Genomic DNA, 26,366 nt, shown 5'->3' with positions numbered 1-26,366 from the left:
TGATTATGGTAAAAATGAAAAAAAAAACCCTAAAAATCCATTTTACAGTATGGTCGTGTTTTCCCGCACTAGTGCGTAAAAATGCACTCTTCGCGCGTAGTATGTCAAAAGTTTAAAGGGCCATATGTACTGTAAAACGTTGTACGATACACGCGCGAATAGGTAATACTTACGCCTATTTCAAATTTGCTCTTTTCCGCCCTTGTATCGTAAATAACAATTATGCCAAATATGCCTACATCATTTTGGAAAAGAGTGGATACTCTACAAACTCCTGCCGACCTAGCCAAGGTGACAATCGCTATCGCTTCGACAACGAAACGCTTTGTGTCTCTCTATCACTCTTCCTTATAAGTGCGACAGTGACAGTTGCGATTCGATCGCCACGGGAGCGTAAGCGATTGGCATGTTGGCTACGCGGCCTGGTCCCGTAGACAACATGCCAATCGCTAATGATAAGTACGTAGCGAACGAAACACAACTGTCACTGTCACACTGATAGAGAGACACAAAGCGATTCCATAGCGAAGCACAGGCGATTGTCACCTTGGCTAGGCTGCCTATATCGATTTCTATGAAGCATAGCAGAAGCAAGAACAACCGCAAGAAAACTCCCTTTTAACGTAAAGAAAACGCATCGCAATCAGCCCATTCGTTGGAGAGCTACGATGCCACAGACAGACCGTCAGACATTAGCGTCAAAGATATAAGAACACCCCTCTTTTTGTGTCGGGGCTTAAAAATACATCGGTTCGGTAGGTTGGTAATTAAGTAAACCAAATTGGTAGGTACCAACATCAAATAACATCAGTACCTCTAGTACAAAACAAAGTAAGTAAGTAGTGTAGTAGTTTTCTACAAAACAAAGAAAACTCGACTCAAAAAGGATGAAATAAAATATTAAATATAATTTTATCAGAGGTACTTTTTTGTACATAGTGTTCGTTTGTCTATCATGTTTGTTTTAATTTACTCTCAATTGCTCAAAGGTTGACTGGAAGAGATCCCTTATAGGGATAAGTTCGCCTTTGTACATTATATATATTTTTTGTTCCATTGTAATTTAACCTGTCTTATGTACAATAAAGTGTTTACATACATACTAGAGGTACTGATGTTATTTGAAATACCTACGTATTTCATAAAAAAAGGTTATTTTTTGTTGTTGTGCTCTAAGCAAAGCTCAGTTAGTTTCTATGTTAACGATAAATAAATTGTTAGAAAAAATAAATAAACTCAATCATACGGAGTCCCATTTTATTTTGCAAACTAAAAAGTAAATTCGTAAGGCAGTATGTTCAGTTTTCTTAACGTACTTATAATACTTTATGGGTTCTCACAACCATTTCCATTCCAACCTACAAAATGCAATTTGGTACAGTACCCGCACAACTCAAGGGTCTAATTGAGTCGAACAAACACCCGTGAAAGTGACTAGTGTTGTTACAATAGATTTTTATATTGCATAAGCCAAGATTTGTAGGGTAATTTTGCGGCTGTCAAAGTGTATTTAAGTAAATTTAAAAAATGTTGTTGGATTTGGAACCGGCGCCTCTCGGATTCCGATGGGTGATTGTGTTCGGTCGTTAGACGATGATGGAGTGCTTGGGGTCCTTCTCGTGGTAGCACTTGACGTAGTTCCACGCGGTCTGCTGCGGGGTGTTGCCCTTGTTGGCCAAGCATGTGTCGATCAGCTTCTCAACGGCGGGTTTGTCAGCTTAAAAAAAGAATAGAAAGCTCTAAAAAAATATGTTTAGAATATTATAGCTCACACAGCCAGGTTACAGATACCAGACCATTAAAGAAGCCAAAATAGAATGGTGGTAATAGAATGGTGGTGTGAGCTCAAAATTAACGAAGTATTTGATATTTATTTGGCTACATTTGACTGGCACCGGCACATAAATTTTGTAGCTTATGTTTATGTACCTGCTTAAATCATCTTAATAAGATTTTTTTGTCATTGGAAGCACATAAATTTATTTCATGAATGGCGTTATACAACCTACAATATAATTACGCCTATTTCCCTGAGGGTAGGCAGAGCGGATTTCCACTTGCTACGATCTTGACATACCTCTTTCGCTTCCTTCACTTTCATAACATTCCACATACACGCTCGCCGGTTTAGGGTGCTCTTAACCTGGCCTTTATTCCGGAGCTTATATAATCTATGGAAGGTAAATCATTTAATTTATTTAATTTTCGTTACCTGCGTTAGGAACTTTGGCGAGCGCGACATCCTTCTTGAACTTGCCGTCCTTGGTCATCAGCTCTGACTTGATCATCATACAGAGGACGTACTTCTTCAGGGGCTCATTTTCCGTCTGAAACAAATAAATTGACTAAATCCCACGGTAAGCTCAAGAAGGCTTGTGTTGTGGGTACCTAATCAGCTAGATTGACTAGATGACTCAGGAACAAATATCTGTGCTCATCACACAAATAAATGCCCTTAGCGGCATTCGAACCCAGGACCATCGGCTTCACAGGCAGGGATCCTGATCACTAATCACTAGGCCAGAAACAACTCGTCAGACAGTGGAAACATTGTTAATTTAATGTCGACCACTTAGCCTCGTCGATGACGTCTTGCCTACAAAGCTGGTGGTTGGATTCGAATCCCGGTAGCTGGTAATTGCACTTAATAAAATTTGGTGAGTATGAAAATTAACCATCAGTTTTTTTTACTATATTATTTTTAAGGTAAATGCTGCCTCAGTAAGTATCTATTGAAATAAATTCCTTAGCAGTGGTATATTTATTTAATATGATGATAAAATCTGCATTTGATCGTGCTATACTCATTATCTGATTTAAGACATAACTATACTATAACTTTAAGTATTAAAAAAATCTCAGGATGTGACCTTGTTTTGAATACAAGAAAATCAAACTGCTGGACAGTTTGTTTGTGAGGTAGACCAGGAGCTAGCTGAAGAGGAAAGTAGGGTGATGCCTCTTACCTTGAAGTCTCCAGTTTTGAGCTTGTCGACGAGCTGCTGGTCGGGCTTGGTCTCTGTGAGGCACTCTGCGCGGTGCTTCTTCAGCTTTTCCTTCTGTTCGTCGGTCAGGGCCTGCCAACATATTATAAATTAGTTTTTGAGGAGATGTATATGTAATATGTATGTCGATTTGTGTTTGATATAAATCAACATTTCGAAGACTGTCCAGCACTCATTTTTATAGTGATATATGTAGTCAAGTAGTGAATAGATTGAAGAAACATTACGCTATCTACAAAATGATTTATAATGTATAAGTAAAACTACTGCCAAAAACTAAATGAAATCTCACCTGAGCCGCGACTAGGCAGACAGCGAATACTAGGAAGGTCTTCATGTTGCTCCCGAATGAACAGTGGTGCCTCCTACGGGAGGCGCGCGCTTTATACCCGCCGACCGGCGCGAGATTCACCGCGTTCACGCTAATCTGCGGGATACCAGGGATGTGGCACAGTTGGTATGTGTTTATCTGGTAATTTTCCACTATTTTTTGTATACATCCATTTTGAGACTATTATCAAATAACACACAAAACAAATATTTGATTCGTGCCACAACAGTGGCAAATAAGCATTAGATATACATAGATAGAAATATACCTACTTTGTGAATAGACTGATCAGGTATAGGCTACAGCGAACAAATGCAGGTTCCTTGCTGCCACCACAGTGCATATTCGGGAGCTCTAACAACCTTAGTTAGGTATTTACTTTCAGAAACACAGTACTTTATAGGTAGGTTAGTAAACATTACCTAATGTTGTTATGACTATCACTATCAGGCATTTTGGTTCGAATAATTATAATAATTGTAGTGCTCTCTCCGAGTCTGAAATTGATGAAAGCTACATAGTATCATAAAGGTACCTGATTAGAATACGTGTTTACTTTATTGTTATTCCTAGGAAACCTAATAATGTTTCCATTTAAATGCGGTTGGCTACCCCTGCACTGGTAAGTGCGGTCTGGAAAGATCCGGGCACAGCCTGCGAGCCATCGCACCTACCAGCCTCTGCTCACACGGGGCGGAAAATTTCAATGGATTTGATTTAATAAGAGTAAAATCGAAAGAAAAAGTGCTTAGTACTATAGCAATATAAGTTACTCTGAATGACCATGACGAAACTGACTCAAAACCGCTTCAAATGAAATACCTACAACTAGCGGAGTCAGTTATGAAGTTGACCCAAAAAAAAATTATTAAGCTATGAGCTTCATCACATATGATCTTTGAGTAATTCTAAGCATTTCAAGCCTGGGAGGCAATAAGGGGAGGGGGGGTACAAAGATGGCCGCCACCCGTCATCATTCAAAAAAATCTGTTCTGGTCCTGGTGGTTACTAGGGCAAGTTTGGTATCATTTTCGTATAAACCGGAGACGTAGAATTCATTGATATTTGTTTTTTTCAGCTTCATAGTAATTTTACAAGAAAAACGTAAAAAGATGAAAATTTAGGATGGAGATATTTGCTTTGAGAGCTAATAACTTTTGTATAGTAGCCAAAAATATCATATAAAAAATACTATAATAAAGCGTAATTCATGCAGATTCTAAACATATACACGTTGAGTAATATCCTACTGCAAAAAGATGGTGAAAAAATTATTAAAGGACCGCAGCGCGGGTGGTTGGACTTTCGTTTATCTTGCGGACCGTCGTTTATCTTACAAAATGATCGAGTACGAGTATCTACGTAGGTATGCTTACTTTGCTAGATTTTATGATGACGAATAAAATACTTTCATCCAGACATAATTCATCATACAGACATAATTTTATGCATTTTAATTTTAATGCACTTGCAACGATTTGAGTGGGGCCTAGTGTTATTTAACCGGTGTTTTCTGTAAGGTGGAGGTAAGTACGTACTTCCCCAGTTGGGCTCTGCTCGGATAGATCTGGAATGACATCCGCTGTGCTGTGCCCTACCACACAAAGCGAGATGACATTTACAGTGCCCATACCTCTCTTTTGAACGTAGTTTAAGGATATACCCGGGTCCAAAATTGGGTCCGAGAAATAACTATCATAAATGAAATTATTCCAATAAAATAGCGCTCTTATTTTTGCTGATAATATTAAAACACTATTTATGAGAGAAATTGTACTACTTAGGAAGAGGCAAAATATTTATTTTCACGATAATTTTCATGCTATAACTCACTTTAAGTAAATTTATAGGTACTACTTACTTGTTGTTTTTAATAAATAACTTCAACCTGCACATAACATTCATTTGGATTTGATTTGGTTTGATTTTGTTTGATATTTTACATTTAATATTTGCTTCAGGTTGGTGTAGTGAAAAATTCTGTGTTTCACTCGGCGGCAAATTTTGTTTAACCCTCGTTCTTTGAAACCCTTACAACGCTCAAGATTCCATTTTTCGAACCACTCACTACGCTCGTGGTTCAATTTTGAAATCTTTCGCTTGATCGGGTATCAATATTAGCACGAGCGGTTAAACAACAACTTTGCCCCCTTGTAAAACAAATAACTATTATGCGGAGAGCTTACATTTAGAAATCATAACAGCTATGTATATTTGTCATACTAATATAGGTTATGCAAGTATGACTTGGTGACAAACCAACGAAGCCCCGCCTCGCGGGGCTTCTATTTTCTGCTCTGAGGGATAAAAGGTAACTAACGAACCTAACCTAACCCAACCTGAAATTGCGGTTGTACATGATCTTATTTGTTAAGCGAGCCGCCCTCCTCTTTAGACATGGGGATACCTGTGTCTATTTTTTTAACCTATACCAGAATTATGTCTGTGTACTGGAAACTGTGGACATTAAATATACAGAAAGCATTTTATTCGTCATCATAAAATCTAGCAAATTAAGCATAGTTACCTACGTAGATACTCGTACTCGACCATTTTGTAAGATAAATGCCGCCTAGCGAGAGTCCAACTACCGGCGCTGCGGTCATTTAATAATTTTTTCACCATCTTTTTGCAGTAGGATATTAATAAACATGTATATGTTTAGAAGCTGCATGAATTGCGCTTTATTATAGTTTTTTTTGTATGACACTTTTGGCCACTATACAAAAGTTATTAGCTCTCAAAGCAAAAACCTCCATCCCAAATTTTTATCTTTTTACGTTTTTCTTGCAAAATTACTATTAAACTGAAAAAAACAAATATCAGCAATGAATTCTACGTCTTCGGTTTATACGAAAATGATACCAAACTTGCCCTAGTAGCCACCAAGACCAGAACAGATTTTTTTGAATGATGACGGGTGGCGGCCATCTTTGTACCCCGCCCTCGTCGACTAGACGCACGCTTCTTATCGCCTCCGAGGCTAGAAATGCTTAGAATTACTCAGAGATCATATGTGATGAAGCTCATAGCTTAATAAAATATTTTTGGATCATATATGGCAGCGATCCGTAACTGACTCCAGTAAACACCTACATCAGTGTCGTATCGTCAGTGTCAGACTTAGATTTGCACCAAAAAAGCTACCTTTGCAAAAAAGCGGTATCGTCTTGGGTCGTCTCATTCGTTTTTCGTCAAGTTCTTAAATTAGTCCTATTCTGCTTTGGTCACTCATTCTACATTCGTCACAATCGTCGGTGGCTTTCAATGTAGAATGAGTGACGAAAGCAGAATAGGACTAATTTAAGAACTTGACGAAAAACGAATGGGACGACCCAAGACGATACCAAATAAATAAAACCGGGCAAGTGCGAGTCGGACTCGCGCACCAAGGGTTCCGTACCATAATACAAAAAAAAAACAAAAAAAAGCAAAAAAAAAAACCGTCACCCATCCAAGTACTGACCACTCCCGACGTTGCTTAACTTTGGTCAAAAATCACGTTTGTTGTATGGGAGCCCCATTTAAATCTTTATTTTATTCTGTTTTTAGTATTTGTTGTTATAGCGGCAACAGAAATACATCATCTGTGAAAATTTCAACTGTCTAGCTATCACGGTTCGTGAGATACAGCCTGGTGACAGACGGACGGACGGACGGACGGACAGCGAAGTCTTAGTAATAGGGTCCCGTTTTACCCTTTGGGTACGGAACCCTAAAAAGCTAGCTTTGCTATAAAGAGTATTTAGCTCCCGTAAAAGTAAATATTTTGGTTAAGGTACGTATATTTAATATACTTAAGTATTTTGATTTAGCTCTTCCTAAAATACCTCGATCCTTTGATTAACAACTAGCGGCCCGATTCGGACTTTAAGGCACGTCAATTAATAGTTCTAGAAACGATATGGATTAGATATGTCAGTGTCAAGTGTGACGTTTCTTCAAAAAAAAATGTCACTTTGACACTGACACATCTAATCCATATCGTTTCTAGATCTATTAATTGACGTATCTTAAAGTTCGAATCAAGTAGTAAGTAGATACTTTCAACATGGCCTAGTAGATACCAAATACGAAATAGCCTATTCTTCTGTTCCCAGCATCGCCTAGATACCAAAACACCTAGTGTGGGAGCGGCACGGGCTAACTGATAAATTGCGATTCGACAATCAGAATAACAGCTTAATGCAATAACTCGATTGATTTATTATTGTCCGTTGACCCTTCGGCCTCTGGCCATCTAGCAGTATAGTTGGCCACAGTGACCTCTCATAAAAATATCATGTTTTCTACGCGACTGTAGTATTTTATTTGCGTAAGCGTTATTGTAGATCTGTGCATTTTAGCGACAAAAGAGTGGCGTATTCTCTCTTTGGTTTCGTATCGTACCGGCAAAAAAATCACGTTTGTTGTATGGGAGCCCCTACTTAAATATTAATTTTATTCTGTTTTTAGTATTAGTTGTTATAGCGGCAACAGAAATATATCATCTGTGAAAATTTCAATTGCCTAGGTTCATGGGATACAGTCTGCTGACAGACAGACAGACAGACGGACAGCGGAGTCTTAGCAATAGGGTCCCTTTTTTACCCTTTGGGTACGGAACCCTAAAATGATACTTAAATTAATAAATGTTTGGGAACAACTTGTTAACTATACGTATACAATACAATACAATACTCCTTGCATTGTATAAGTACACATCAACAAAGCAAAACTGTACGATTTAATACTCTAGGAAAATCTAATGCGGGCGAGACAGGCGAAACAATTATCTATCGATCCATTCCAATATTCACATTATTTTATTAAATTACTAGTCTGTACTATAAAAGTCTCGGAATTTCAGGATTGACAGCAAAAACAAATAATAATAAAAGAAATGGTAACATTTACGAGTAAAACAAACCAACGATGCGTTTCGGGAAATGAATTAGAAATTAACTAGATACGATATAGTAAAGATATGTAAGGTCCCACGGGTAAAGGTAAACACCGCTCCAATATTATTGCGGCGCTATGCTACGTAAGTGCCAGCCGTCATAAGGTTCTTTTTGCCGTGGAACGTCACATATTCAGTATTTCATATCTAGTGAATCTCTAATTCATTTCCGGAATCGCGGCGCCAGGGTACCTTTTGCAGTGGAACGTCGCATATCTTTACTATTTCATATCTTGTGAGTCTCTAATTCATTTCCCGAATCGAGCCGCAACGATGCGTTAACTCTTTCATTCGATTATCAGCGAAGTGGATGACAAGGGTCAAATTAACAATAATTTCATTAAAAATCGACCAAGTGTGTCAGACATGCAAAACAAATGATTCCGTCCGTAGATGCGTAAAAAGCAGCATAAATAAAAAATAAATATGGCAGCAAAAGAGCAGCTAGACGACACTTACGTCCTTTTATTAATTAAGACGGGAAGTTTTAGGATAAAATAAAAAATTAAACATTTCCTTTAAGTCAAATTTATTATCATTGAAAGGAAATTTCCTATTCAGTGAACGCCGTAGTTGACTTTTTTATGGCCTGAGCACACTCTACTCATTGAAAGTATACATAAATATGTACTTACTTTGGTTTGTTATCTCGTTTTTTTTTCATATTTTTTCACGCAATGTATTGACAATGTTAGAAGTGATTACATTATTTAGGAAAGAGGTAGAGATTATTTCCAAATTATATAGTTATTTGGACTTTTCGAAAACCGAAATTTAAGGCGTCGTAAGTTCAGTTTCTTTTCCGAATGCAGCTAGCTGAGCACTGAGGGCTTACCGCGAACAACGTTCGACGTCTTGCCTCTCTATCGCACTTGTAAATTTGTCCGTAAGTTTGACACGGAGGCAACACTTCGAACGTGGTTCGCGGTAGGCCCTCTGGGCGGAGGGCCGTGCGCGCCCGTGATCATTATTGAATTGTTATTTTTAGTTTGAACAAAAAGAGTAATCGATGAGTTCGATCAAAAATTACTGGTTTAAATTATATTTATAGAAAACACCCATGACTCAGAAATCAGCAAATTGGCTTTCTGAGTCCCTGTCACTCGAATAAGGCAAGAACGATAGAGATGGACATGTTCGACTATCGAAAATTTATTTCTATTCGATCGTTAGATTTTTGGGTCTTACCAAGATTTTTTTCCTTAGAGTCCTTAGTATTTCATTAGGCTGACTGTACGTACAGTTTAGTCGAGCCGATTTGCAGATTTTATTTTAATATTAAATGTATACAGAACTAGTTTTTGCGCATATTTTTCTATCTACGTGTGTTGAATGAAATTTATTTAGTTTGAAATTTATGACTTGTGTTTGTAGACAGCACTTTTATTCGATTTTAAACTGTTGTGAGACATACTAACATTACAATAACAAGTTAATATTAAAGAAGTGAATCAAAACCATAAAATTATTCAACACTCTTATTGGTTATTTTTTTAAGATTCAAATTTAAGTATGAATCATTGAAGATATTTAAAACATGAATATGTGCGATACCTTCTTTCATATAGGTATATATAAAACAATTAATAATCGTACTGTCCTTGCTAATACCTGTTTCTTTTCTTTACCATTTTTAATTTTCAGATGTTTAGAATTTTATGGCAAACACGGGCGCTCTTGCTAGATGAATCATATATGTGCCCAATATTCATATTATTATACTCAAGAAAAAAATTGTCTTGAAAGGCTTTTTTTTAAATTTTCAGTTATTTTAAAAATTATCTAGGTTAATACCCTTCTTATTTTCTTCATATCAATCCTACACACAGTTCTACTTTTCGAGTTATGCTTGCATTAATCTGGTGGTAACACATTTTATGATGTTAAACATTAGAGGAGACATATACATATATTAGACACGTTATCTTTAACCATAATAATATACACGGTGTAACATGAGTAAACCGAATAATTTTAACCACGCATTTCTGAGGTCTAAAGAAGTAAAAAATGTAATATGAGTTTAAGTCAATTTCGACAAAAAAAATATATTTTTTGAATTGGTGCTTTTTAATTTTTTGAATGTATTTGTACATAAAAAATAAATTTTATTGGTAAACTAGTCACTTAAAATTGATTTTTACATTTTTTTTTTCGTATAACCTACTTTTTGTAAAGTGTTACTTGTCACTTTTTGACATCTATCAATAAGGATATTTAGACTACGTCCCATAGCAGCAACATCACCATCAAAAAGGCCTTTTACACTATGTAACAATAAAAACTTGTTTTTTTTTAATTAATAATATCTCTGAAGCTAGGCGAATTTCAAAAAAGTTTATAGGACATTTTTGTCTCTAAATATGATCAGGAATACACTGTTAAAATTATTCGGTTTACTCATGTTACACCGTGTATTATTATATCATTAACCATGTGTACTCGTACTTGTGTACTTTTTTGATTGTGATTCCAGAAGTACTAGAGTACGTCTTATAGATAGGTAATAGAATGATTTGAAACATGACATCATTCGGTATCGGGTAGCGCTATTAGGACTCATTCTCTTTATTAGGCCTCATTTTCTCATTTCTACCTGTTTATTCATATGGCATATGTCATATGTCAGTATAGAATGCACACAAGTTAAGGCATTTTCGGTCAACTCGGGTCTTGTGGGGGTCGGTAAGTAGATAAACTCAGTTTATCCAATCTTCTAAACGCCGTTGTTATGATCAATAAATTTATTGTAAGTAGGTAACTAGAAATGTGTAAATAAGTATGGGGCACGGGTTTGCATCGAATTTTTACATAAATATAGTATAAGTATCTTCTGAATTACGAATGTCTAATAGTCTTTTTTAAAGAAAGAAAATGGCTGGAAAATTATATAAATGTAATAGTTTTCCTACGTACTACAAAGTAGGCATGTAATTATGTTGATAATGTTAGATATTATTATGAACAAATAAGCTACACACATTTATTCTAGGTAAATTAGAGGCTCATTGTAGTGTTACCCATTGAATTCAAGGTCTACGATGAATACCAATGGATACTGGTTAACTGAGCCACGTTCTAGTGACAACTAGGATAACAATGAAACCATACAAATCCAGTGCGATCCGAGTCCTGACCTCAGATTTACTGCCTACCGAAGTAACAGGTACCTAAAATTGCTCTCAATTGATAGTGCAGATTAGATCAAAATTGCGTAGGTAATCTTGTGGCTGCGATGGGTTAGAAGCATTAGAGTATTCTAACATAGTGAATAGCTCCGAGATATTTGCGAAAGAATATAAAAAAATTAGTCTTGTACCCTTCGGTAACGATTGCATTAAGGAATACGATGTTTTTTGCATTTTGATAACGAACATTTAAATTTTTCGATTGTTGGCTTCAATTGTGTATAACGTATAGGTAACTGATGAGCACCTAATGATGACTAAGATATTCTTTAAGCTGCGACTTCACATTCGCACCAAAGTCGATGGAAACGTTGCAACTTCTAAACTCAACCAGACTTTGGCAATAATTCGCGCATGCGTTCATAAACCCAAAACCAAACTTTGGTACAAAGGTAAACACACTCTTGTCCTGTTGTAGTGCCGTCTTTTGTTTCAAAGTGTATTTCTGACTGAGAGAATTGCTAAAACTGGACTCAATCGATTAGTGTAAAATAACAGGAAAACATGTGAAAATGGAGGGGACAGACGCTGCATTCTTTGTCTTTCATCTACTATTTATCTATTCGAATACGGAGATACCTACAACATGTACGTACATGGTTCTTTTTACTAAATAGTGATTAGAACCAGTTACAAGATCATCATCATCATTCTCTAGCCCTTGTCCCATCCACTTGGGGTCGGCGCAGCATGTCTTTCTCTTCCACACCTCTCTGTCGCCCGTCATTTAAACCAGTTACAAGATAATTTTCCGAATTTTTTAGCGATGGTCATTTTAATGCATATCGCACTTAGTAAATTTACCTACCTAAGTTCAAGTTAACTAAGTAAAGAGTGTTCAAACATTTTTTTGCGTTGCCGAGAACAGTATTGCACTGACAAGGTCATTTAAAATGGTATAATGTTTAAAATTGAAATGTATTTTTCATTCTTTTTTTTGTTTAAAACTAGAAATACAAAGGTGTTTCTAAACTCATTTGTGCGGTAACGCCGAATTGGCTGTGACTTACGTATCAAGCTAAAAATCGCTATAAAATCTTATATACTTCAGATTATGGCTTTAAAAGAAATAAAAACTTAAAATATATGCATCACCCATATCGAAATAGGTTACAAACCTAACTTTCCACTTCGCAACCGACTTCAGGTTGGTACGGCAACCGTCGCAGTGCGCAGCGCCACTCCGCTACAACTTCACCTTAGTTGATCATCGCGAATGTGTGAACCGAATAACATACGAAATGCTAGGAAAACAAACTACCTAAACATTCGATGATATTCTAAATATAATGATAAGAATAAGTTTGCCTTTAGTTTTTTATATTTTATTAAGTATACAGAAAGCGAATCTAGTGTGAGTCGTGCCAGGGTTGTGCTTTTCCGGTAAGTGTATTTGTTGCTCATAGTTATATTACTGAGTGTATTGATTTTACGTATATATGTATAAAAATGTTAATAAATAGGTGTGAATTTTTATTAAGATTTAATAGTTGACCTATTGCTGTAAGGTTACCTGACACCCTGACAGTTAGTAATAGGTATGTGACCGTACATTAATAATACATCTTTCCATGAATTGAGGTTAAAATCAATCTTTTTCTGAGAAATCATTGATTTAGTTCCAAAAAAATTGAAATATTTATTTTAAGTAACTAATGGGCATTGATTAAATATGTATTTATATTTTTTACAGAGGGTTTATATTTGAGTCACATTTTTATAGACTAATATTGATATAACTAAATAATAAGTATGTATGTAAGTGTATAAATAAGTAAGTACTATTATAGTATCCGTGTACATGCATCGTTTACACAATTATACATACTTTTGTTTCTGGAAATTTTGGATTCCATCAATGATACGAGTAAGTATATAAATATTACAAACATATGTTATGAATGTTGCGATAGGTACGCGCGTCCTATTCGCTATTATAATTCCGTGAATTTTTTGCGATGTCCATTTCAATTTCATTCGCGTGTCTATAATTACGCACTGTTGACCAATAGGGCATTGACATCATTTTATTTAAAAAATAGCACATTCGGGGTTGCCTGCACTGCGTCCAATCGATCCAAACATCGCGCATGCGTAATACTGCCTTCTGTACGTCAGTGACGATAGAGCGCGGCTCGTGACGAGATGCCGAAACCCACCCCCGAAGAGGATCTGGTCATACCCCCACAGGATCAAAAGATATGTGGGACGATATGTGTGTGTCAAATGACAGCCGTCCTCAGCGCGGTGGCTCTGGTATACCTCACCGTGGCCATTTACATGCCCTACACAAGGGCTACGGCCTCCGGCATCGATCCAACACCAATAATGTGTACGACAACCCGAGCCATCAACAAGGACAATTGTGACTGGGGCTCCTGTGGGGAGTGGTGCCTCAGCAAGACCTCCGGCGCTTGCATTCAAATCTATGTCAACGTCAGGAAGAACGGGACGTCTTTACTGCTCTCAGAATGTGGAAGTGCTGCTAATAAGACTTGCTACGGTATAGATCAGGAGAATGCAAAGAAGTATCACTGCATCAGGGATGAGTGTAAAAACTTAACCGGAACGTTTAATTGTACTGAAGGGAAGTGCATAAATATTACTGACGCTTTTGAATGTGCTTTTAGAGAAACAGATCCTCCGTTAAAATGCTCCGGTAGAAGAGGGAAGATTACATGCATAGATGTGCACGGATTGTTCTCGTGTAATAGAGGCACATGTAGGAAAATTAAAACCCCATACAATTGTGACCGCCGCTGTGTTGACATCCCAACCCGTAACAAAAATGTAATAGTGTTAAGTGGGGACAGAGTATTCTTAGCAAAATGTGTTAAATTAGCTCAAGAAGACACAGGCGCTGTAGTTTGGACGGATAACGGGGAAGAAGTTTTAATGTTATCTTGCCATGCAGTACACAATGGAACTTCTGGAGTAGTAGCGGTCGATTGTATAAACGCAGCATTACTGCCGAAGCCAGAAATTTCGGATTTAACTAACTTCACCTATCTCCAATATCTGTATCAGTCTAGAGCAGTTCAAAACCGCATGATTGCTCCTGCTGAAGTTGAGCTGACCCTAGCCAATGACAGTCGTTTGATGATCAATCTAGAAGGCTGTGTGAACACCTTGGCCGATGAATGCAAAGAATTCCTTAAAGATTACGGCAGAGATGGTGCAGATCATAACGCTAAAGCCAGATTTCCTTGTTTCTATACGGAGAACAATCCAGAAATAGCTGTTGCTAGATTTGATTTAGATGCGACGCATCGTCAGTTCATGGTGGCTCTGATACTGCCAACGGTTTTAGTTGTGGTGTCGTGCATAACGCTAATGCTGTGCCAACGAACTGTGGAAGTCGGCGACGACGCAAAGATGAGGTTTAAAAGTTGCGCCGGGGGACAAGCGGAAATGCAAATGTCTCCAAATGATCCTGTTTCTCCACTTTGAGATCAGTCACGTAAGAGCTAGTTACTGTTAGAACAGTTTTAATTCAATCTTTTTAAATCATTAATAAACAATTCAAAAATAATTAAAAGAACAAAAGAAAGTAGTTGTTAGTAAGTCAGTTTAGTCAGGAGTTTAATGGTCATCATACTATTGATACATTAAGGTATTTGAATGTTCTATTAGGTAGGTATTCTACTAGGTATTAATAATTCAGTTGAACCTAATATTAAATCATAAGAAGTCTACACTTGAGGTTCGGTTTCAGTACTACGTCGGAATGGTGTATTATGTAATTGTCCTTGAAGCAATGGTTACGTGACTAAAATGAATTCCAGCCAATGAATACTTTATTTAAGTACTTCTACTTGAGCCCTCACGGACTTATTTATAATTCACAGCCTAGAATGTCTTTAAATAAATTGCTGAACGGTTTTAAATTGATTTGACTTTTATGGTTACCTATCAATAACTAAACGATGATAAGGTTAACTGTGGCGTGATGAATAATATTCGAAATTCTTATAAACCTACTTACGTAAAATTTTCCGTTTGGGCGCTTCGATTATTATTGTTATTAAATAATTGACCACCTGCCCCTTTTAAATACTTCATATTATTATATATTTATAACCTTGCTTATTTTATTTTTTCTTTTCCAGGCGTTCCCCTCCTCTGCGAGGGCCCGGCTAGTTCGCTAAGAGACGATTAAACGCTTACTATGACGCGCGCCTAACCCTCGGCTCCATGTCTACCATGAGCAGGTCTCGCACAAGCCTCTCCCCGGCCGCCTCCGAGAGATCCACCCTTCCAATGGGTGCCTCCGCAGAACCGGGGAGCCCAGAGTTCAAACCCCTAGAGCCCACGAGGGAGCAGCTGCTTGCACATTTTTTCGAAAGATTCAAATTCTACACATCACTTTGCCTCGGAACGTCAGCCATACTCGCCGTGTTTGCTTTCCTCTTCCTAATCCCATTCGTGGTTGAACCAGCTATACAAACTATACTGGCTGAATTCGTACCTGAAGCAGGGATATGTTCTGTGTCCGCACATGTTCACGCGGAGACACTGACGAATTGCACGTGGGCGTCTTGTAGAGAAGGCTGCACGACCGCGCACACCAAGTGCCACAAGATAAGAGTGAATCTAGCTAGAACCCCGTTTGTTGAAGGTGGGCCGGTACCAGTCGAATGGGATGAAACAGACTTGAAATTTCTTATAAACCCAGAAGGTTGTGGATACCCTCCAAGAGTGAACTGTTCGGTATTTGCGAATGATTACGCTGGGCCGGACGCACCAAAGATATTCCCTTGTTACTACAGTTTAACAAGACCAGATTTGGTAGTGGCGAGGTATTCTTGGGATTCTACGATTCGAGGGCTGGTGTTGGCCCTGGTGCTACCAACGGCGGTATTCATCTTTAGTCTAAGTGTCCTCGCGTACTGGCATTGTCGTTGTTGCGACAGGGCCTGCAATCGAAGAGTGCACGCAGAATCTTTCGCTAGTAAAGAGGAGTAAGTATCATGCCTTCATGTCTATTTTGATGATTAACCCACGTCCTTATTTCGTTACAAAATATAACGATTTGTTTTCATTTTAGTTTGAGTTGATTTTTATTTTCATTTGCGTTATTGATGTTTCGAATTGCTGGACTTTCAGGTCCGATAGTGATTTCAAGTTTGGTGATGGAAGAACATATTTACAACATTAGTTATAAAGGAACTAGTAACTTTCCAAGTATGTTTATTGTTGAACCACAGTATGCACAGTGTAGAGTGAAACAATTACTTCTTCAACCCTTTTCACTCAATACCTTTGCACTTATCTGCCATTCAAATTGCCCTTTCACTTAAATTAAACGGGTGACTCTAAATATAACTAATTTAAGCTTTTTATCTTACTTTCCTTGTTTTACTTTTACGTAAGTACCACCTACATACTTATTTTACAATACACTAGTAGGTTATACGACATTATGTTCCAATTTACTTATCGTAAAGGTTAGGCATTTATATTTTTGTGTTTTATTAGGTAACAGTTCTAGTTAGTATCATATTATATTTAACGTGTGTCATTTAAAAAATCTTGTATTATTTAACTTATTAGTATTACAAACATGCAAAGCAGTTGCACTTTCAACTTCAGTAGTGCATAATTACAATCACACATTTTATTTGAATGAATAACATTGCGGTATGATATAATACTTCATATGTAACATAACATATAACCATCTTCGCTTTGTTGTGAAACTAAACGTAGACTTGTGGATCATTATTATTACACAGAATCTACATCATTCGATAAGTTCAGAAAGCCAAAGATAAAATAAAATAGTTAAAATTCAATGAGTATGGAAGTATTGACGAGCATTAAAATTATAAAAATCCAAATCACTCTTTGTTAGGTTGAGGTATATCTTTTTTATTACTTACAATCTTAGGCTAATACACTGATATTAAATAGGTCTGCTAAGTCTGTTGAAAACAAAATAGTCGTGGTCGAATTCGAAGCTGAGGCTTGACCGTGGTCCTCAGCTCAAAAACTTTGGAGAGCCATGGACTAGACTCTAAAGCATACATTCGTGCAATGCCATTCCATGCAGACTACACACGACATACACAGCCATATTCGAACAGAGTGTTTCTTCAAACAAAAACGTCACTTTTGACACTGACATACTTATCCGATCCATATCGTTTCAATATCTAGTATTTGACGTAGGTATCTCATTGTTCGAATACGGCTGAATGACAAATTTAGGAAAATGAAAAGTGAATTTTGTTCTTACAGCAGCAAACTCCTGTGCGAGTTGGACGACGAGCCCAGCGACGACGTGTTCTGACGCCGCGCCTCGTCCGCCCGCCGACGCGCCTCCCCCCGCACCGGTTACGCTCAGCTATGAAGAGTTGAAGACAATCATGCCGTGACATGGCATTAGCAAGACGTATTCGCCTGGGCAGCGGATAAGTTTCTTTTCTTTTGCCAGTTCCTAATATTTATTATACCTCAGATAAATATAATTTAACAGATAGTAACAAAGTACAAAGAGCAACTTCTGTACATCGGTGGACCTCATTAAATACATAAAATATTTTTTCACCACATCAGCTCGGAAAGGCTCACTTTGCACTTCAAAAACTGATAGCAAAGTTGCATTTTATTCACATGTGAGGCAAAGTAATCAAATGCAAATTTTGAGTTGTTTTCTTATGTTTGCTGGTAGAATTGACTTTTAAATGATGAATTTGGATGATAAATATTTGATAACATTCATTTGGATTTGATTTGCTTTGATTTTGTTTGTTATTTTACATTTAATATTTGCTTCGGTTTGGTGTGGTGAAAAATTTTGTGTTTCACTCGGGGGCAAATTTTGTTTAACCCTTGTGCTTTGAAACCCTCGCAAGTCGCAACGCTCAAGATTCCACTTCTCACACTTCAATTTTGGAATCTTTTGCATGCTCGGGTATCAATATTAGCACGAGCGGTTAAACAACAACTTTGCCCCCTTGTAAAACAAATAACTATTTTACGGTGGACAGGAAAATTATTTCGCTACACATGCTAGGTTACAAATACCAAGAAACTTTTTTTAATTGGAGACATTCGGAAGGAGACTGCAGCAGTATTTTACTATTGCAATAATACTGCTGCGATGTTGATGGGGGCGGTGTCACTGTCCATCTCCCTAATAAAACAAGTGACGGATTGAACGTTGTAATGTAATCGCTGCAGTAAATGAGCACGACAGGAACTCAATTGACAGCGACGTCGCTCGGGTCAACATTGCAGCAGTAACGTTGCACCAACAGTATACTGCTGCATTCGTGATCCGAATGTCACCTTTAAACCACCATTTGTTTTAAAGTCAGTTAATATTTTTTAAGAATGTGAAATCATAAATTTTGCTGCCTAGACGAAAACGTCTTTTAGCGAAACTGCCTTAACGCGTAACCGCGCTATGCTTATCGAGCTAAATTTATTGTCTATATAAATACTAAGGATCGGGAATGAAGCGGATAAGGTTGTAAGTACTTTGTTTAAAATGTGATTCATTTATTCATGAGAAATAAAAGTTTTTTTTTTACTTTTACCTCGTTGTCCTGTGAGGAAATTCAGTTAAGTATATAAGGTTGCTGCTAATGAGGTCCCTTACATAGGAGGCTGCACTCTATTTGAGGTAGAAATGGTTGATGAGTGAGTTTAAGAAGTTATCAATTTATACACCTTTATATTTGAAGTACTTTTTAAATAAAGTCTTAACAACCTACTAAAGTGACTGACTATAACGTAGATTGGTTATTAAAATCATCGCTAGCATTTTAAATATAAAACACCATTAAGAGGGGATGGCCTTACTGAACAGTATTAAATTCTAACTTTGGCGGCGTGGCTTTGCTTTAAATAAAAATAAAAACATAATAAAAAATAAAAAAGACGTCTCTCTATTCTAAATTGAGCTATGCCGGTTAGTTCATAAGTTTGATATAATTTGCTTCAGAAACTTTCCAAGTAGCAAAATTATATCATGATGAAATTTTACTGTACAAAAATATACTAGAGTATAAAATATGCAAACTTATTGTAAGTAATTGATTGGATAATTTATGGTAAGTAAAAGAAAAAAAATACCAACCTATTGTTTACATTTTTTTTTTCATTATTGATATTCAGCATCCTTCACACTTAAAACCGTAAGGAACTGAAACAACATATAATTTTATTTATGGCCTATGGGATAAATCAAACCTTTTGAAACAATCGAAACAAACAAAATACTTGTTTTTTTAAATATTATGAATATAAGTTATTAAAATAACTTATAATCATAACATTAAAGAAAAAATACATGATTTGAACTTAAAAAAATACTTATAATCTGATACATAAATAAATAACCTTCTGCTGATACTGCCTACAAACACTTCCGGTGCAATTTGGGAAATGAATTAGAGATTTACTAGATATTAAATCGTAAAGTAAAAAAAATAGTAAAATAAAATATCTTTACTATTTCATATCTAGTGAATCTCTTATTCATTTCACAAATTGCGCTGTTTGTCAACACACAAATTTCATACAAGTTTAATAAGTAATGAGCAATACTTAGACGAAAATTAATGCTATTTTATATTTTGAATTCCTTTGGAATTGATTTTACCTAGTTTTTTTACGATAATTTTTTTGTTGCTCTGTCATATTTAACATCCTAAAAATAGTGACAACATACTTAAATACTAAAGTAAATACATATTTATAGAAAAATCACATCACCTAATTTTTTCAGTTCGAATGAAATTGCGCTTTAACATTAGGTAATCATGTCAAAAAAGCAATTGTTGTCCTACAAAATAACTAGGTACGCAATTACATTAGAATTTACATATTTTATCATTTTGACTGTAGTGGTGTATCATATTTTTATGTCAAATTATTTGTTAACTTTTTTTTGTCATAATGTGCAATGTTAAAGCACTGTGCAATCTGCAAGAATGTTATAGTATTTAATTAAATCATAATCGTTATTTTGTACACGATATTTATTATTTTATAATTTAAGTTGAATTATTAAATAAGTATTAACTTGCTTGATTCGTAATATGTTCTCAAATTGCGATAAGTATGTATAAAAAATAAGATGAAATGACTAATAGGAAATAATTTCTGCCATGTTTTTGTGATATTAAGTAGCTTAATTATGGTAAAAATTATATGTACTTATGTATTAGGTACCACATGTCCTAAAATAAAAATTGTACAAGAATACATTATTTTAGAGAAACAAGATAAGTAAATAACGTACTCCTTCCTTTTGTAACAAAAGCATTTTATTTATTATTTTATAATAGGTTAGCTGTCATGAATTTTCGTCTTAAAAGCGTTTGTAATGTATAAAATACACCTTATACACCAATAAAACTACGAGTATACAATGTAGGTATATATACTTACTTATATGCACGGGCTGACATCAACTTTTAAGTTCGGGATGTCCTCGTGACTTTATGGTGACATAAAAGAAACGACTAAAAACACCTTTTCTTGACAGCCCGACGTATATTTCCCTTATGATTCAGAATTTTAAAATATCTAAAGGATGTTTCTTAGTTTGTCAATTAGAAAACATTAAGTTATCTAAGAAATACGTTTTGAAGTCCCTGTGTTTATTGTAACAAAGTTAAAACTGAATACCTAGTATATCATAAAATGATATTTTCGTAGCTGTTCATTCTTAACCCATATATGCCTATATGATGCAGAGTACCTATCGACTCCGACCGATCGGAAAATAAAACTCGAAAAAAAAGTACCTAGTAGACCTTGAGCTCAGACGAAAAACTAGTTCTAGGCACATATGGGTTAAGGGTTATTTAAGGTCATGGGTTCGTTAACTTTCATTCAATTGCCAATAAATAAATACTGTTTTAAAGCAGTTTATACGTAGGTAACGAATCGTGAATAGAGCCTTTAATGGGGAAAAATACATTTTGTTTTCTATCTTCCCAAAATGTTTTGTGAAAAACTTAGAAATATCTATCTAATCCCACATAAACTTTCGTAGCAATACAACATTTGTGTGTTAGTAGGTAATTAACACCTTTATAGTTTTATATTTATTGTCTTATATGTACCGACTCTGTAAAGTGACTGCATGTTAACTATAAAGTGATTAACAACTACCTACCGTGTTTGCTTAGTTGTTTTATGTTTTTTATATATGTATTTACGAATAAGATACAAGTATGATTTCCCACAATTTCACAAAAATAGAGAAAACCTTTTTATTCTCACTTAATTACGGAACGCCTAAATCGATCCACAATGCTTTTTTAAAATACCTAAATAATATTGTTATAAGTTTCTAGTCTCACGTTTAAAACATTGTAAAGGTACCTAAATATTTATTGTAAAATTTGGTTACTTATCTTGGCAAAGTATTCCCTAGTGTCAAAGTTGTAGTTGTAATGCTTGAGATAAGATCAGACACCCTGTAGTCTATTTCCATTCTGATTTAAAAATAATGTTAACAAACATAAATACGTGATTTGTTCGTTAGACTAATCATAATTATACATTTCTATAAACCTTGCCACAACTATATATTGATATCGTGATCTGGAGGTGTAATAAGGATTACCTACTGAAATTTGTACCAATATGATCAAAATTCATCTTGACGATTTTTTTTACAAAGATAAAGTGGCACAGCACAGCAATTGGCATCGAATAACTTGTCAAGAATTGTTTATTCTTATTTTGTAAAAAAAAACTTATACATTTTTAAAGTGGGCTCCTGCTATTAACGCACATCTCTCGACAATAGGTAAAAGAATAGTAAAATTATTTTGACCAATTATTTTAAATTGATTACAAGCTAGGTACTTTATCATTATAAGTAAATATATTTTCATGTAAGTATGAGTATAAGTAATTACTAATAATTTCAAGTTACAATGTTTTAAATATGAAACTTATGCAGCCTTTTGAATGCGATTGTATATAATAAAAGTGTTATTAAAACTGTTCAATATTTATTATATGATTGTACATAAGAATAGTTTAGTAAATTTAATTTGTTTAAATTATTGTTATTCTAATGTACTTAATGACTTTGGCGCAAACCAACACAAAGTGTAATGACAAATAAAGGCTTGTTTTTTATGTGTTTTATTTATTGAAATTATCATATCAAAAATGGCTTCACACAATGGGATGAATTCAACTAGAAGTCATATTGTACCTATTATTAATCATTATAAAATTTTCATATTATAGACTTAAACATGGCTTTGCCAACAGAGTCACATTTCAGTAGAAGCGTAGTTATCAAATGGAGGAAAGTCCTACGGCTCGATTCGGGAAATGAATTACAGATTCACTATATGAAATAGTAAAGATATTTGACGTTCCGCGGCAAAAGGTACCTTATGGCGGCTGGCGCCGCGATTCGGGAAATGAATTAGATATTCACTAGTTTTGAAATAGTAAAGTTATGTGACGTACCACGGCAAAAGGTACCTTAGCGGCTGGCGCTTGCGTCGCATAGCGCCTCAATAATATTGGAGCGACGGTAATAATAGCGTAAGCGCCAACCGCCATAAGGTACCTTTACCCGTGGGACGTCACATATCTTTACTATATCGTATCTAATATCTTTAATTCATTTCCCGAATCGCGCCGCTATAATGATGTAAATTTAACTGTAACTTGCATGCAGTTTATCTCAACACCTTAATTTTGAGCACACGATTTCTCTCCACCAGACATTTTAGTTCTACTTATAGTATTGAAAACGAGTGGTCAATACCATTACATTCCCAATTTCTATTTTTTTTCAATATTAATATATATTTATTAAAACAGATATTAAATAACAAAATAAATAAATCATAAATCTAGCCCTAAATTAGCCTGAGGCATTGTTCCTAGGACGCTGGCCGCGTTCCCCCTCTGCACAGCGAGGCTAAGTTTTTGTGCAAAAAAAGGGGCAGCTCGTAGGTCGCCAGACACCCAGACTAGTTTGATAGATATTTCCCAATTTCTATTGTGCGTGTTTAAAAATTCGCCGTTTTCCACAGATTTTCCAGTGACGAAATCGAGCGCTCGTAATTAAAAATCGGTCCCCTGATCCATTATGTACCTACGTCGTAAACGTAAACTGAAATAGACAGTCACTCTCCGATATAATAATTATTACGAAAGTGCGCTGTACTAATACCAATCAATCTGATCACACTTATTTTATTTGTTTTCAAATATAAATTAGCCAACATTCCTATTCTATTAAGCATATATTAGCGTACGCTTAAAGCGCGTACTAAGAATAAATACCCCTTTGAAAGCGTTAAATTAAAAGCATAAGTATGTAAAAGTGTATTTTTTTATATTAGAAAAAGGGTAAACAATTTTGACGTGTCCTTTTGTGTGCACGCTAAAAAAACAAAGTAGAGACCTGGATATCGACTAGGAAACTAGACTAGGATAATTATGGTTGAATACTATTAGGTTCTGCAAAACTAGCCTGCCTGTAGGGGTGAACGAACCTGCCACGAAGGCTTTCACTGCAATGCCGTATATATTTCATCACTGCCTTCGATAAAGTAGGTACATTTATGCTATTCTTTACATTTATCACTAATTTGGGTAATTATGGATAAACTGACGTTTTTAGGAATATCTTTTTATATTTAATTTATTTTACAACTAGTTAGTAACTAGGCACCTCATGATAAGCTAAATTAAATTTACCTGAGGGTATTCATATCACTGATTTGTGTTTGTGTCCTATAATTGATAAGAAAATGTGTCTGAAGGACTAATTTGTCAACGTATGGGTAAAACAAAAACCGGGCAAGTGCGAGTCGAACTCGCGCACGAAGGGTTCCGTACCATAATGCAAAAAACGGCAAAAAAAAACGGTCACCCATCCAAGTACTGACCCCGCCCGACGTTGCTTAACTTCGGTCAAAAATCACGTTTGTTGTATGGGAGCCCCACTTAAATCTTTATTTTATTCTGTTTTTAGTATTTGTTGGTATAGCGGCAACATAAATACCTCATCTGTGAAAATTTCAACTGTCTAGCTATCACAGTTCGTGAGATACAGCCTGGTGACAGACGGACGGACGGACGGACGGACGGACGGACGGACAGCGAAGTCTTAGTAATAGGGTCCCGTTTTACCCTTTGGGTACGGAACCCTAAAAAGATGTAAATGTGCTTAATTCCAGCCATACATTGATAGATTTGATGCATATATCTGTGATACTCGTATCTGTATGTAAAGTGGAGCTCAATAGAAATGACAAATTTTATAATGTAAACAAACATGACAGATTTCATAAGCTTTTGGCATACATAACTAAGTATAGACTAAAATATTCACGATACTTTTTCACTTAAATACTAATTTAAAAAATCTTACATTTTTTAAATAAAAATTGATATAAGTACCGAAATAAAATATTTAAGTATATAAACGGCCCGATTCGAACTTTAAGATAGGTTCGTCAAAATTTTTCTAAAGGTAGATATGATAGAGTACCTATTTATAAGAAGACTTTCTTATCAAAACGAATGTAAATAGACCAGATCCATAGTTAATTAGCGTATCAAATAATCAATAGATTATTTCGAGTCGTACTTAGCTCCATAAAACTACTAAGTATGGGTCTACTGTTGTGAACTCTAAGTTGCCAGGGTTCCGATCAGCCGGCCTAGCCAAGGTGACAGTCGCTATCGCTACGACAACGAAACGCTTTGTGTCTCTCTATCACTCTTTCCACTTTAGTGCTACAGTGACAGCTTAACACCAGTGCTGAAAAAAATATGAGCTATCGAGCACACATTAATAGTACATTATTGTCGAGGCTCGGAAGTAGCTACTTGCAGGCTGAGGATTCGTTTTAAACGGACGACCTTGGGAGTCCGTTTAATTGAATCCGAAGCCAGCAAGTAGCCTTCTAGCCGAGTCATATATAGTGCTTTTCTCAAAAATGGTGCAAGAAATATAAATATCATAGAAATAATTTACAAAAGCAACATTCTTACGTATACATTTTCAAAGAAAAAAGCCCTTGCCGCCTTTTTATTTTTTTAATAAAAAAATAGAAGTGTATTTTTCTGCCGAAAATACGCCAACCTATTTGAGACAGCTAAATAGTCGCGGTACTAATCATCTCGAAAATAATTTTTCTCAAAAATGGACGGCAAAGTCGAGTTTGCCGTCTAAAAAATTGGTCGCGAAGCGCGTAGTTTATGGTCAGTCAATAATTAAAAAGTTATAAACATTGCAGTCTCGATTTTGGGACTGCAATGTTGCATACAAATTCCATTATTTGTCGAGTTCCAAACTTTTTAAAACTTGAAATGGCCATATCAAATGAAGGCACAGGCCCATTAAACAGCCAAACAGATAATTAGTACCGCGACTAATTAGGTGTCTCAAATAGGTTGGCATATTTTCGGCAGAAAAAATAGAAAAATACTCTTCTATTTTTTAATTAAAAAAATAAAAAGGCGGCAAGGGCTTTTTTCTGTGAAAATATATACGTAAGAACGTTGCTTTTGTAAAATATTTCGATGATATTTATATTTCTTGCACCATTTTTGAGAAAAGCACTATATATGACTCGGCTGGAAGGCTACTTGCTGGCTTCGGATTCAATTAAACGGACTCCCAAGGTCGTCCGTTTAAAACGAATTCTCAGCCTGCAAGTAGCTACTTCCGAGCCTCGACAATAATGTACTATTCATTAAGATTAACTACTATTACAATATCAACTAATGTACGTTCGTTCCTACGTAACGTACAAACTGTAAACTTTACTGCTTGGTTCGATAGGCTCCCCTGGAACTGCTGAAAACATTATAATTTAACGCAATTTCAATTGTTTCAACCGATTTTTATTTTCAGTGATATGGTTTTAAAAGAGTCTTGACCGGAAGAG

At 35.8% G+C, this 26,366-nt stretch overlaps 3 protein-coding genes across 4 annotated transcripts; 2 read left to right on the top strand and 1 right to left on the bottom strand.

Moving 5' to 3' along the window:
* Positions 1 to 1,240: 1,240 nt before the first annotated feature.
* On the bottom strand, positions 1,241 to 3,448 carry LOC134666215 (B2 protein-like). The gene is made up of 4 exons (XM_063523369.1): positions 3,298 to 3,448; positions 2,967 to 3,077; positions 2,213 to 2,327; positions 1,241 to 1,717 (listed from the first exon to the last, which is right to left on the bottom strand). Exons 1-4 carry the CDS (start codon positions 3,340 to 3,342, stop codon positions 1,587 to 1,589), a joined length of 402 nt encoding a protein of 133 aa, XP_063379439.1. The 5' UTR covers positions 3,343 to 3,448; the 3' UTR covers positions 1,241 to 1,586.
* A 9,902-nt stretch (positions 3,449 to 13,350) lies between these two features.
* Positions 13,351 to 14,916, top strand: LOC134666189 (uncharacterized). Its single transcript, XM_063523341.1, has one exon. It carries the CDS (start codon positions 13,612 to 13,614, stop codon positions 14,914 to 14,916), a length of 1,305 nt encoding a protein of 434 aa, XP_063379411.1. The 5' UTR covers positions 13,351 to 13,611.
* A 744-nt stretch (positions 14,917 to 15,660) lies between these two features.
* Positions 15,661 to 22,578, top strand: LOC134666198 (protein tipE). 2 transcript variants are annotated; one of them, XM_063523358.1, is made up of 3 exons: positions 15,661 to 16,427; positions 16,573 to 16,650; positions 17,707 to 22,578. In XM_063523358.1, exons 1-2 carry the CDS (start codon positions 15,661 to 15,663, stop codon positions 16,622 to 16,624), a joined length of 819 nt encoding a protein of 272 aa, XP_063379428.1. In that variant the 3' UTR covers positions 16,625 to 16,650; positions 17,707 to 22,578. The 2 variants fall into 2 exon arrangements, with proteins under 2 accessions (XP_063379428.1, XP_063379421.1); XM_063523351.1 differs by lacking the exon at positions 16,573 to 16,650.
* Positions 22,579 to 26,366: the final 3,788 nt, after the last annotated feature.

The sequence above is a fragment of the Cydia fagiglandana genome, chromosome 1 (genome assembly GCF_963556715.1).
Source record: "Cydia fagiglandana chromosome 1, ilCydFagi1.1, whole genome shotgun sequence".
NCBI lineage: Eukaryota > Metazoa > Arthropoda > Insecta > Lepidoptera > Tortricidae > Cydia > Cydia fagiglandana.
The sequence above is the reverse complement of the archived record's forward strand: the minus strand, read 5'-3'. Positions and strand labels throughout refer to the sequence as shown.

Coding starts and splice junctions, on each gene's coding strand:
- LOC134666198 (XM_063523351.1), top strand. CDS start 15,661: ATGTCTACCATGAGCAGGTCTCGCACAAGCCTCTCCCCGGCCGCCTCC. Junction 16,428..17,706: donor TCTTTCGCTAGTAAAGAGGA/GTAAGTATCATG, acceptor TTGTTCTTACAG/CAGCAAACTCCTGTGCGAGT.
- LOC134666189 (XM_063523341.1), top strand. CDS start 13,612: ATGCCGAAACCCACCCCCGAAGAGGATCTGGTCATACCCCCACAGGAT.
- LOC134666215 (XM_063523369.1), bottom strand. CDS start 3,342: ATGAAGACCTTCCTAGTATTCGCTGTCTGCCTAGTCGCGGCTCAG. Junction 3,078..3,297: donor TCTGCCTAGTCGCGGCTCAG/GTGAGATTTCAT, acceptor ATATGTTGGCAG/GCCCTGACCGACGAACAGAA. Junction 1,718..2,212: donor CGCCAAAGTTCCTAACGCAG/GTAACGAAAATT, acceptor TCTTTTTTTAAG/CTGACAAACCCGCCGTTGAG.